The sequence below is a fragment of the Zootoca vivipara genome, chromosome 2 (assembly GCF_963506605.1).
Source record: "Zootoca vivipara chromosome 2, rZooViv1.1, whole genome shotgun sequence".
Taxonomy (NCBI): Eukaryota; Metazoa; Chordata; class Lepidosauria; order Squamata; family Lacertidae; genus Zootoca; species Zootoca vivipara.
This window is the reverse complement of record NC_083277.1, coordinates 5,553,610-5,566,649: the sequence shown is the minus strand read 5'-3', so window position 1 is coordinate 5,566,649 and position 13,040 is coordinate 5,553,610. Positions and strand designations below refer to the sequence as shown.

Sequence of the window (13,040 nt, the reverse complement as noted above, 5' to 3'; positions counted from 1 at the left end):
CACTGAGGATTCTTTCTGAGAAATGTACAGTTATCATGACACAAACCATCGCTAGAAAGCGTGACCTGTGGTGGCTCCTGGAACCTACCAGTAATGTTTAATTGTGTTACCAGCAATGTTTAATTACCAGCAAAATAATAATAATAATAATAATAATAATAATAATGATAATAATAATAATAATAATAATAATAATAATAAATTTATTTATAGCCCATCCATCTGATTGGGTTGCCCCAGCCACTCTGGGTGGCTTCCAACATATAAAACATTACACATTTAAAAGCTTCCCTATACAGCACTGTATCTTTCCTATCAAAAGGAAGAATGGAGATCTCCAGGGTCAATACTGTATTATCGTTCTCCAAAGGAAAACTCAAGAAACAGGAAAAATACAAGATAACCATTCTGTCATTTCTAAAAAGGGGCATCTCCTTTCAACTTCAAACTTAGAAATGTGAACAGAATAGTAAACCTAGAGGGACTCGTAGGAAATAATGGTACAGTACAATGAAATAAAGGCGTTATGCCTCTCACTCATGCAGGGAGACCCCCTCCCTTCTCTGTAAGGATACATTGGCCCAAAATAGTACTTGAATCCCAGATTTGTATTGGTTGGGGTAGCTCAAAGCTCCAATGGAATACCCTTCTTCATGCCTTGCTGGAAATGGACGAAAAGGAGGACTGAGAGAAATGCTGTAGTCTTTCTGGTAGAGGTTATTTGTGGGGACAGCAGAACTCCAAACCAAAGGTACAGAGATATATGAGAGAGCTGGACACACCTGTCCATTCAGATGCACACCATGCAACACAACCCTGTCAGGACCTATGACAGGTCCTTTCATCGTTTGATTCCATCATGGTTTGCTTGATGGGAGGTGAGAGAGGCCCTCTGACTGAAGCGCCGTCCACATTCCAAGCACTGATACGGCTTCTTTCCGTTATGAATTCTTTGATGAGCCGTGAGGTGGTAGCTCCGTCTGAAGCGCTTTCCGCATTCCAAGCACTGAAACGGTTTCTCCCCCGTGTGAAGCGTTTGATGGGACGTGAGAATTTGCTTCAACCTGAAGCTCTTCCCACATTCCAAGCACTGATACGGCTTTTCCCCCGTGTGAAGCGTCTGGTGGGAAGCGAGAGTTTGCTTCAACCTGAAGCTCTTCCCACATTCCAAGCAGGGATATGGCTTTTCCCCTGTGTGAAGTGTTTGATGGGAAGTGAGATTTACCTTTAAACTGAAGCTCTTCCCACATTCCAAGCACTGATAGGGTTTCTCCCCCGTATGAATTCTCCGATGGAAAGTGAGGCGGTCGTTCCGAGTGAAGCTCTTTCCACATTCCAAGCATTGAAATGGCTTTTCTCCTGTGTGAAGTGTCTGGTGGGAAGTAAGATTATGCTTTAAGTTGAAGCTCTTCCCACATTCCAAGCACTGATATGGTTTCTCCCCTGTATGGATTCTTTGATGTGTAGTCAGGCTGTCAATCATACTGAAGCTCTTCCCACATTCCAAACATTGATATGGTCTCTCCCCTGTATGAATTCTTTGATGGGAAGTGAGACGGTTGTTTCGACTTAAGCACTTTCCGCATTCCAAGCACTGATAAGGTTTTACCCCTGTGTGAAATGTTTGATGTTTAAGGAAGTCTGTGCTTCTTTTAAAGCTCTTACAACAGTCGAAGCATTGGTACGGTTTCTCTTCTGAATGAATTATTTCATGCCTAGTGAGATTTGACTTCCTGCTAAAGTTTTTCCCACATTGCAAGCACTGGTACTGCTTCTTCCCACTGTCCGTTTTTTCTTGGGGCCTCTGGCTGAATCTCGCTCCACTCTCCAAATTTACATTCTGCTCCCCCACTGCGTAGACATTATCGTGGTGTCCTTTATTATTGGTTTCCAATCCGTCACCTTCTGCAATGAAGACAGAAACTGGTTAGAGCCTTAGGATGAAATTGGGCTCCAAATTATTGAGCATTGCCAAGGAATAGTTGTAAAAATGAAAGAACTGAAGGGACTTTGATGTGAGGCAGACCTTTCTGGCAGGGGTCGTAAGGTGGACCGAGGCTGTTAGGCCCAGAGCTATGACTTCTAGTGTGGAGAAGAAAATATGTGACTGCCTGCCCACAACCAGCTGGCTGCTTAAAATGCACTCCTGACTGCTCCTTCGCAGGTAAGGCTCCTGTCAGGGACTGGGTAGAGGAGGAATGGTGGAGAGCACCTCCCCATCCTGACCCTTCCAGGGGGGAGGAGGAGGGAGACAGTATAGATTTACAACAGGGGTTTCAGGGAGGTAGCAGCTTAGAGGTAGATGAGGGGGAAAGCTGAGAAATCATGGGATAGCTGGAACAACACCAAGCTGACATGTTGTCAGTAGAAAGCATTCCAGACTTCCACCTCCCAGAACCCGGCGACCCTTAAAAGTAGGAGAGCAAAGAGCTCAAAGACAGAGGGCATGTAGCAGAGGAAGTGGGAGAGATGGGGGTGGAGATTCACTCGGGACAACACCATTATCCAAGAGTCTGGGTTCTATAGCCTCTCTCTGTAAAGATTGAAATAAAAAAGGACGGTAAGAAACTTTCCCTTGTCTTTATACTTTCCTGGGCAACCCGTCGGGAGCCGCGGACAGAATCCCAACAGCTCCCTTCTCAGCATTGATCAGCTGATCTGCCCAAACTAAGATCAGCTGCATTAGGGTGTTTTAGAAACTCCCGGGTAAATGTGAAAGGATTTTCCACACCGATCAGCTGATTGGCGCCGAAAGCTGGCCTTTAAGGGGGCTTTGCATTCCCCCCTTTCTAATTGCCACCTGACGTCATAATGTCGTCAGAAGATTGATAGGCGGATATGAATGGCCACCTGTCAGAGTTGGCTTATGCATAGGGCAGGGAACTATCCACCTCACCAGCCAGCTCCAGTTCCCGTGGCTCATCTAATGGATCTTAGATGTGCTGGCATGGAACTTTGGAGGGACGCTGTCTGGCAGAGGAGACAACACTGGGCAAGACCGACTAATGGTTAGAGCAGTCAAAACCACTTTGCTAATTGTTTAGAAGGGAAAAACTGGAGGAATCATATTTAGAGACGAAACAATATACCATCTTCCACTTGAGGTTAACTGCAGAGGCGTTAGACTACTAGATGCCGTAGGTGCTGTTGCTGAATTCCAGCACAATATTGTTGGTTCATCGCAGATATAAACGTCTGACATTCATAAGAGAGATAAAACACACAGCCTTACGGAGAGAGGCCATGATCCTACAGGTCTCCTCCATGACCTCTTTATGCAGAGCTCTCTGGTCAGGATCCAGCAATGCCCACTCCTCATCTGTGAAATGCACAGCCACATCCTCAAAGGATGCTGTACCCTAAAAGAAAAAGGAAATATTTCCACCTTAGAGATAGCTCCTCAGAGAAAGCTCATTAGTAGGTTGTCCAATGTCTATAAATTGTTGTGTTGCTTTAATGGCATTTTTTTGCACTGTTTAATTATGGGTGTTTATTTTAATGTTTCAATGAAATTGTTTCATTTCTGTTACTGCTTTTTCTACATTGTCAGCTGCTTAGAAGCTTACCTTAGCATTAAGTGTTATTTAAATTCATATGTAGCACTGCTACTACTAAGAAACAATTCTAGCTACATCCAAAAGGATAGTTAATGCAAGGTAGCTGTTCCTTATTCTCAGGATTTAAAGCTTCCTTGAGTGGCCTTCAAAGCTTTTGTTCAGGTCACATTTCAAAGAAGGAAAGTGAAAGAAAAATGAATTCTGGCTCAGAGAGGAGAGGGCATAGGCATTCTGGCTGCCCCCAGCCTCTCTCCCCCCACAGATTTGTCCCACTACCTGATCCGGTATCACAGAAGTCGATTCCCCTCCTTCGTGAAGAGAAGTTGGGCAAGGAGGTCTTTCCAGCATCATCCCATCACCTGAAATAAACAAAGTTCATTGGAAGCTAGGAGGACTTGCTTGTCTGACTACAAACCAGCTTTAGAAAAAGTCTCGCCTGTTGAGTTTTTATTCCAATTTTCTATTTCAGGAGTGTGGAAATGCATCTCTCCTGCTTTGGGCTTTTATCTGCTATTCAACGTGTGTGTCCCCACATTTAAAAACGGAAATGTTGTTTTGTGCTGTGGAAAAGTCTGGAGAGAAGTACCTCCTGCTCCAAACACTAAAGGAGCCCATGGAAGTATTTTGCAATTAAACATGGAAGGCAAACTGGGATATATTTCTGCAATGCTTACCCAATGGACACTTTCTGGTGTCTGGTGGAGTCCTCTCATTGTCAGAGAAATCAGTGCTCATCTCTGCAAATGGAACCTTCCCCTGAAATGGCAATAAGAATTCAAAACATAGAATGGGGAGAAAAATTAGAAAATACATTACAAGAAGCAGAAACCTTAAGGGTTATGGTACAGTGGTACCTTGACTTCCGAATGCCTCAACTTCCGAAGGTTTCGACAAACCCAGAAGTATTTTCGCCGTGCGCGCAATTCAAAGAATTCATGCAGAAGCGGCGCAGGTGGTCTGTGCATGTGCAAAATCACGCATGCGCAATATGGATGCTTTGACATCCGAAGGTTTCGACTTACAGAGAGTTCTGTGGAACGGATAGCCTTCGTAAGTCGAGGTACCACTGTATATCTTTCCTTGGAAGCTTTCAAAAAATGTTGCAATTACTAGCGAATTTTGAGGTACCCTCCATCATATTTGAAGCTCTTTCTAGATTGGAGCACTCACCTGCCAGTCTTCCTGCCTCTTCTCCTCTGCCTGGCTCAGGAGGAAACCTTCAGCCAGGGCAACTGCCTGGGAGCTGGCCTCTGCTCCACATTCCCTTATCCAGTGCTTCATCTCTTGTGGAAGAACAGTCAGAAACTGCTCCAGGATCACTAGGTCCAGGATCTCCTTCTTTGTGTGTTGTTTTGGCTTTAGCCACTGATGGCAAAGATGGTGGAGTTGGCTGCAGACCTCCCGAGGGCCTTTGGCCTTCTGGCAAAGGAAATGCCTGAAACACTGGGGCTGAACATACGAGATGAAGGTGTCCTTAGTCCCTGTGTTCTCCCAGAACCCTCTGCTGTTCCGAGTCTCGATGGCATCCTGGCCACCTCCTGCTTCAAGTCCTTTGGAATTTTCCTCCTCCATCGGTGATCCCAGGAAGTCTTTGTTCTTCTGCCAATTTCTGTCTGTCCTAATGTGAGGTGCTAGCAAGTCCTAGAAGGCCAAGACATTGTTCTTTTGTAAAGTTGCTTCATTGTCAGAATAGGAAAAGTGTTCCCTGAGCAAAGGTGGATGGGGGTCTCAGTACAGTGGTACCTCGACTTACAAACGACTCGACAACTGAATTTTTCGACTTACGAATGGGGGTAATGGCCGTGCGCTTACGAATAAAAAAAAATGCGGCGGTGGAGGGGAACTGGCAAAGTTAACACATGAATTACATGAGAAGAACAACCGTGACTTCAAGGAAGAATGGGAACTTTTTACAAATTATCTAAAAAGACATCAAAAGGATCTGGACTCTTTGGCAGGTTTTGAATAAACACCCACAAATTTATTAGTAGAACACATGACAGATAAGGTAAATGATATGTACAATTTTATAACATGCAGAGAATAATATGTGTAAACAAATCAGAAGGGGGAGTTGAAGGAAGTCTTTGGAGGGTGGGAAAGGGAGGGATGGGAGGGAATAAAAGGGGGAGGGGAGGGGTAATTGGTTATATTGATTGATAATATGTTTTGTTTAAAAGAGAAATATATATATATATATATATATATATATATATATATGGAAATTATGAGGGCTGCGTTTGGACACTAGCTAATCCTTAGGAATCCTTGGAGGTCCTAAAGAGCCGCAGTCTCCTCCTCTGATTTAGTGCACATATCATCCTACAAACAAGAATGCCGATTTCCTTCTGGCCTGAGATCAGGAAGAAGCTGCTTTCTGCAAGCACCTTTATGGAGTAATTTGTGGGTGCTGCTAAATAACTCCTTACCCCTGATACCTCTTGGAGCTCAACCGATGCCAAGAATGTAAGGTTCGTTGCCATGGAGACAACCCTATTTCCCAGACCCTGGAAGAAGCAACAAGGGAACCGTCCGTCTTGGATCTGGTCCTCACCAACAAGCAGCAATTGAAAATGCATTCTGCTTAGGTCAGCTAAATGTTTCGAACCCGCTTTGCACCCTCTCCCAATCTTTCAAAATGTGGCTTTGCAGGGAGGGAATCTGCACTCGCTGACTGGAGGGCTTTGGGGTCCCCTGGATGGATCAGCTGCACCCTCTCCCCCAAATGCACAAAATAGAGTGGGGGGTAGACTTACCAAATCCCATAAGGGCCCCTTGATGATCTCCCACCCCCAACTCCGAAGCCAGGCAGGAAGGACTATGGAGTGGGGGCATGTATTGCCCTGGAGGACTCCGATCCCTTCCCTTCTCTCCAAGTTCCTTCCTCTCTAGGAAGCCAGTTCAGTTCTCCTTAACCCTTAGAAAGCCACACAGCTGACGTTGTTTACTAGACCCAATAGGGGGCGCTGTTGATTTCCCCCCCCAGGATTGTTTGTTATTTTGACAATTTCGGGGAAGCAAAGTTGCTGCGCCCTTTGAAGCAATGCTACATCCTTATATGAACTTCCAAAACATTTCTTTTTTATTTTATTTCATTGTTTTGAGAATTGTGCTGGAGCACAGATCTACACCAGTCTTGCTTTCAGATGACAAATGTGTCCTTGTGCTCCAAAAATATATTCTTCCAACTGTTCACTTTCCAGTTAAAAATACTGTTTTAAAGATAATGGGTTAGATCTAAAGGTAGTCAAATTTTGATCTCTTTGGCATCAATGGGATAAGTGAATCTCTCTCTCTCTCTCTCTCTCTCTCTCTCTCTCTCTCTCTCTCTCTCTCTCTCTCTGTGTGTGTGTGTGTGTGTGTGTGTGTGTGAATAAACACATTTCATTCCCTTATCCAGCTGACAAAACTTCTGCCCCAAAACGTGAGTAAACATAAAACTGAGGGTCGCCAAACCCTCAAAAGTCAAATAAAAAAATTCCTTCAGTAGCACCTTAAAGACCAACTAAGTTTTTATTTTGGTATGAGCTTTCGTACCAAAATAAAAACTTAGTTGGTCTTTAAGGTGCTACTGAAGGAATTTTTTTATTTTGCTTCGACTCAGACCAACACGGCTACCTACCTGTAACCTCAAAAGTCAACAAGATATGCCTTGTCTCCTCCTCCTCCTCCTCCTCCTCCTCCTCCTCCTCCTCCTCCTCCTCCTCCTCCTCCTCCTCCTCCTCCTCCTTTTGCCCTCTACACCCTGGGTTATCTTTTCATATTCTTTTCATATTCCTTACTAGCTCCCCAACTGCTGGTGCGGCCGATTAAATGAGAATTAAATGATTTGAATGACATGTGGAGTTGTGACTCAACCGTTTCCTTGAAGGCCACACTTTCAGAGAGCATGTTTGCTCCTTGAGCAGCCTTCTCCTTTCTCTGACCTACCATGAGTTCCCTGAAAGTGTGTGGGGAGGCTAAAGAACTGGAATTGAAAGACCATGGAAAGGTTCCTAGGGAGCTGGGGTGGGGGGATCTGGGACTGCAAGGGATGTGGCACAGAGGACGGACTCCCCAGACTGGGAGAAGGGGACATCCATCCTGTGGACGGGCCTCAGAGGCATTCATAAGAGTGGATTTTAAGAGCAGAAGGGAAATAGGTGTGGGAATATGGAGGAGAGGAGAGGGACGGGTCCTCCTAATAAATATTAATTATTATTATTATTAGCTGAACCCGGCCACGCATTGCTGTGGCAGACATTCATCCCAAAAAAGACTCCCCCACCCATGCACGTTCTGGTAAATCCCCCCCACCCCGTCCCAACTCATTCTTCCTCCCCAAAGCCATGGGCCTCCTCCACTCGGCGTCCCCGTTCCCCACCCCAGCCACATGACACCACGACACCCATCTCTGGTCCCCCCTCTGCGTAACGTCATCTTCCTCCTGTGTGACGGCACCCGTCACCCCGACCCCTCTGTCTCTCCCCCTGGCTGGTTCCCCAGGCTGGGCAATGCTGTTTCTTTCTGTGTTTTGTTTGGAAAGAGTAAAAGGCTCACATTTATATTCAGTAGGTTGCCATGTTCTTTTGTGATGTCACTGTAATATTGACATCCAGCTATGAGCTGCCACGCGTTCTCATGAACCAGCTGTTTGTAACATGTAAATCCATATTGGAGTGCTAGTGATTTAGTCAAGAAAGCTTTCAAAAGCTCAACTGGGAGTGTCAGAGGAGAAACAGGACAAGACTTGATCCTAGTGTGTGAGCAAACACAATAGTATTCATTCGCAAAACAAATGTTTTACTCATACTATCTACCGTAGGAGGGCGTAAGGGATTGGGAAGACTTAAGAGATACCTTCTCATTGTTGCTGGTTCATTATAAAATATTATATGTAGCAACATCCCAGGGGATTTATTGAAAGAAATCATAGATTTATGATCTGATGTGTGTGGTTGAGGAGGATGATTTGAATTAACAATTCACCATATCAGACTCCTTCCACCTGGGTCATAGAATGTATGGTCTACGATATAAATTCCACAGGATGTTCAGTCTCCATTTCTTCAAATAGGCAGGAAGCCATTTGTCTAAACCATTTGTTGCAGGCAGGCAAATATTTGCATTCCTTAAACATCCTGGCCTTTGTATTAGATTCTGGAGGTGGTAAAACCTGTTTTCCTGCCTAATCCTTTCAGGAGTTTCTACTGCTCTACTTTCCTGTTTATTTTAGCCTCAATGTTTATAACATGCTTTGTAGTGCAGAGAGATCTGTAGCCTGGAAAAGGCCTTCCTGTTTTTCCTCACATATTCTCTGCTACCTGATCCTCTCCCAAGTGAAACCTTTTTGGGATGTGCTGATGCGTTTGATTGGTTGTTTTTGAATTCTATGACGCAATTCTTTTGTGTGATTAAAGGAGCCAGGGCGAAGGGTGGAGGAGCTCCCTTCTCTCTCTCTCCCACTTCGGACCAGAGCTTTGCAGGTCAAAGTGTCTGACTGTCTTTCTTTTCCCCTTTCCCTATTCTTCCCTACACTCATGAGTAAACCCCACAATTATATGTCTACTATATATTCTATATTATATAATAACCAGTCATTTCTCACCAGGGTCATGTACTTTCAACTTCGAACTTAGCAAAGTGAACAGAATAGTAAACAGACAGGAACTTGTAGGAAATAAATAGCACACAGAAACAAAGGTGTTATAACCATCACTCGTCCAGGACAACCCCCTCCCCCCTTTCGCTTTAAGGATTCATTGACTCAGAATAGTACTTAAATCCCAGATTGCCAATGCTTGGGTAGCTCAAAGCTCCTTCTTCATGCCTTGCTGGAAACAGACCAAAAGGAGGACTGTGAGAGATGAGGTAGCCTTGCTGGTGGAGGTTACTGACAGGGAGAGCAGAACTCACAAAGCCACAGAACTCTGCTCCCTGACTTAGGTTCTGCATACTTTGGGCTAGATATGTGCACCCCCTTCCTTTCTCACTTTATTTCAAGTGTGGGCAGTGTGGCAAATTAACACACTTTCTAGGCTTTTGGAATAGCAAGGTATCATTTTTACTCTCAAGATTGTGGTGTGCATGCTGCGCAATTTGCTACCCACCTAATAATGCAACCACTCTTCGAAAGCCACACCCATATTATTTCATTTCTATACGGCCCTTGCATCTGAAGATCACAGGGCTGTTTACAATGTCAAAACAACAAGAAGAGACATAATACCCCTCCAGTATTCTGTGTCATTTTTATTTCATTTAATAAAACCATCATTTTTTTTATTTCTCTGGTGTGTGCAATGTCTTTATGGGGCACAAGGTTAAGGATAGAAACAAGTATTCATAATGGATGCATGTTTAATTCCAGTAAAAGACGCTCATAGAGAAGAAGAAGAAGAAGAAGAAGAAGAAGAAGAAGAAGAAGAAGAAGAAGAAGACGAGTTTGGATTTGATATCCCGCTTTATCACTACCCGAAGGAGTCTCAAAGCGGCTAACAATCTCCTTTCCCCTCCTCCCCCACAACAGACACCCTGTGAGGCGAGTGGGGCTGAGATGTAGGGGCTGAACTGTAATGTAACAAAAAGGCCTTTTGCAGCAACAAGGCCCAACGTTGCCAAGTGGAGGTAGAATACCTTTGGGTAGAATAAATGTGGGGCTGAAGATGTGGGGCTGAGATGTGGGGCTGAACTGTAATGTAACAAAAAAAAGGCCTTTTGCAGCAACAAGGCCCAACGTTGCCAAGTGGAGGTAGGGGCTGCCTGGGGGTGGGGGGCCAAATAGGGGGCAGGGATAGGTAATGGGTCAGAACATGGTGGGGGAGACAGAGGGATGAAACCTGCCCTCTCCACAGTATCTTGCTTCGGCTTTGCAGACTAGGCTGAGTGGATTTAGGGGCCTGTCTGGGTGGGGCATGGGGGGGGGCAAATAGGCTGCAGCATAGAATCAACTGAATATGGGCCTTTTACAGGGCTGTGCCTTTGGGTAGAATAAATGTTATTTCACATAACACCTGGGTAGGGGAGTCAGGGTTGGGACAGGGCAAAATTTTACAGAACATGCACATTGGGGGAATGATTTTGTGCAAAAAGAATGGGTGACAGGGATAACCCGGGGGGGGGGGGGTTGGACGGACTAGAGGAGGGAAATCACATGGGGCATCCCATAGGTCATGGATCAGGACAGAGTTAGAGATTCACAGGGATGAGGGAGGGGGATGAGGGGGGAATCACAGGGTTAAGCCGGGGGGGTGAGGGGAGGAGTGGGGGAATCACAGGGATACATCATGGATCGGCACAGGGTAGAGGAAATCACACAAATAACCCACAGCAACGCGTGGCAGGGCCAGCTAGTTGTTTTTATAATATCATACCATCATGAGTTCTTTGATGGGAAATAAAAGTTTCTTTCCAGCGGAAGCTCTGTCCACATTCCAAGCACTGATATGGCTTCTCCCCTGAATGAATTCTTTGATGGGAAGTGAGACGGTGGCTCCGACTGAAGCTCTTCCCACACTCCAAGCACTGATATGGTTTCTCTCCGTTATGAAGTCTTTGATGGGAAGTGAGATTCTGCTTTAAGCTGAAGCTCTTTCCACATTCCAAGCACTGATATGGTTTCTCCCCCGTATGAATTATCTGATGGGAAGTGAGATTATCCTTCCGACTGAAGCTCTTTCCACATTCCAAGCACTGATATGGTTTTTCCCCTGTATGAATTCTTTGATGATTATATAAGTTTGCCCTTAAATTAAAGCTCTTTCTACAATTTAAACATTGATATGGTTTCTCCCCTGTATGAATTCTTTGATGTGAAGTCAGGTGGACCCTCTGAATGAAGCGCTTCCCACATTCCAAGCACTGATACGGTTTCTCCCCTGTATGAATTCTTTGATGGGCAGTGAGACTTGCCTTTTGGCTGAAGCTCTTCCCACAGTCCAAGCACTGATATGGGTTCTCCATGGTGTGAACTCTTTGATGTGAAGTGAGATGGGAGCTTTGACTGAAACACTTCCCACATTCCATGCACTGATATGGTTTATTCCCTGTGTGAATTCTTTGGTGGGAAGTGAGATGGGCGACCTGACTAAAACGCTTCCCACATTCCAGGCATTGATATGGTTTCTCCCCTGTATGAATTCTTCGATGGGCAGTGAGACTTGACTTCTGGCTGAAGCTCTTTCCACAGTCCAAGCACTGATAGGGTTTATTTTCTGTATGAACTCTTTGGTGGGAAGTGAGATGGGTGATTTGGCGAAAGCTCTTTCCACATTCCAAGCATATATATGGTTTCTCTCCTGTGTGAATTCTTTTGTGCTTAGTGAGACTTGACTTCCTGCTAAACTTCCTCCCACATTCTAAGCACTGATATGGTTTCTCCTCACTGTCAGTTTCTTGTTGAGAGCTCTGACTGAAGATCTCTTCTCTCTCCAAATATATATTCAGTTCCCCCACTCCGTGACTATTGTTGTGGGTTCCCTTATTCTTGGTTTCCAATTTTTCACCTTCTGCAAGGAGAACAGAAACTGATTAGAATAATAGAATCATAGAGTTGGAAGAGACCACAAGGGCCATCCAGTCCAACCCCCTGCCAAGCAGGAAACACCATCAAAGCATTCCTGACAGATGGCTGCCAAGCCTCTGCTTAAAGACCACCAAAGAAGGAGACTCCACCACACTCTTTGGCAGCAAATTCCACTGCCGAACAGCTCTTACTGTCAGGAAGTTCTTCCTAATGTTTAGGTGGAATCTTCTTTCTTGTAGCTTAAATCCATTGCTCCGTGTCCGCTTCTCTGGAGCAGCAGAAAACAACCTTTCTCCCTCCTCTATATGACATCCTTTTATATATTTGAACATGGCTATCATATCACCCCTTAACCTTCTCTTCTCCAGGCTAAACATACCCAGCTCCTTAAGCCGTTCCTCATAAGGCATCGTTTCTAGGCCTTTGACCATTTTGGTTGCCCTCTTCTGGACACGTTCCAGCTTGTCAGTATTCTTCTTGAACTGCGGTGCCCAGAACTGGACACAGTACTCCAGGTGAGGTCTGACCAGAGCACAATACAGTGGTACTATTACTTCCCTTGATCTAGATGCTATACTCCTATTAGAATTAGAATCACTGGATGAAGTTCAGCTCCAGATTACTGAGCCATGTCAAAACACAGTTGTGATAAAGAAAGAACAGAAGGGACTTAGATGCGATGCAGACCTTTCTACAGAATTAACTGCCCCATTAACCTGGCATTAAGGAACAGGTGACATGCTACTGACCACTAGTTCTCAAACTTCTTCTCTGGGCCACACTTTCAGAATAAAAATTTGCTCATGCCGAATCCAAAAATTTTATTGATAAGAAATACATTGGAAGAACAAAAGAACCCACCCCTATCAGTGCTTGATTAATAAAATGGAACACAACTACTTTGTAGTATGATCACGGGACATCCCGAAAGTATAAAACAATGCAGTTACATAAGAACAGGCATCATTTACAAAATTTAA

At 44.7% G+C, this 13,040-nt stretch overlaps 2 protein-coding genes across 3 annotated transcripts in view; both read right to left on the bottom strand.

The window, feature by feature from the left end:
* Window positions 1-218: 218 nt before the first annotated feature.
* On the bottom strand, window positions 219-6,426 carry LOC118080220 (zinc finger protein 883-like). Its single transcript, XM_060269613.1, has 6 exons — window positions 6,314-6,426; window positions 4,728-5,198; window positions 4,232-4,313; window positions 3,834-3,916; window positions 3,233-3,359; window positions 219-1,905 (listed from the first exon to the last, which is right to left on the bottom strand). Exons 2-6 carry the CDS (start codon window positions 5,127-5,129, stop codon window positions 842-844), a joined length of 1,758 nt encoding a protein of 585 aa, XP_060125596.1. The 5' UTR covers window positions 5,130-5,198; window positions 6,314-6,426; the 3' UTR covers window positions 219-841.
* LOC118081319 (zinc finger protein 420-like) overlaps window positions 5,124-13,040 on the bottom strand; it is a 24,578-nt gene continuing 16,661 nt past the window's right edge. The window contains exons 8-9 of one of the 2 annotated variants that reach the window (XM_060269551.1): window positions 10,910-11,893; window positions 5,124-5,198 (exon numbers count right to left, since the gene is read on the bottom strand). In XM_060269551.1, coding sequence (XP_060125534.1) covers window positions 5,176-5,198; window positions 10,910-11,893 — 1,007 coding nt within the window. In that variant the 3' untranslated portion in view covers window positions 5,124-5,175. Of the gene's footprint in view, window positions 5,199-10,909; window positions 12,044-13,040 lie in introns of both variants that reach the window. The other variant, XM_060269547.1, reaches the window with a different exon arrangement.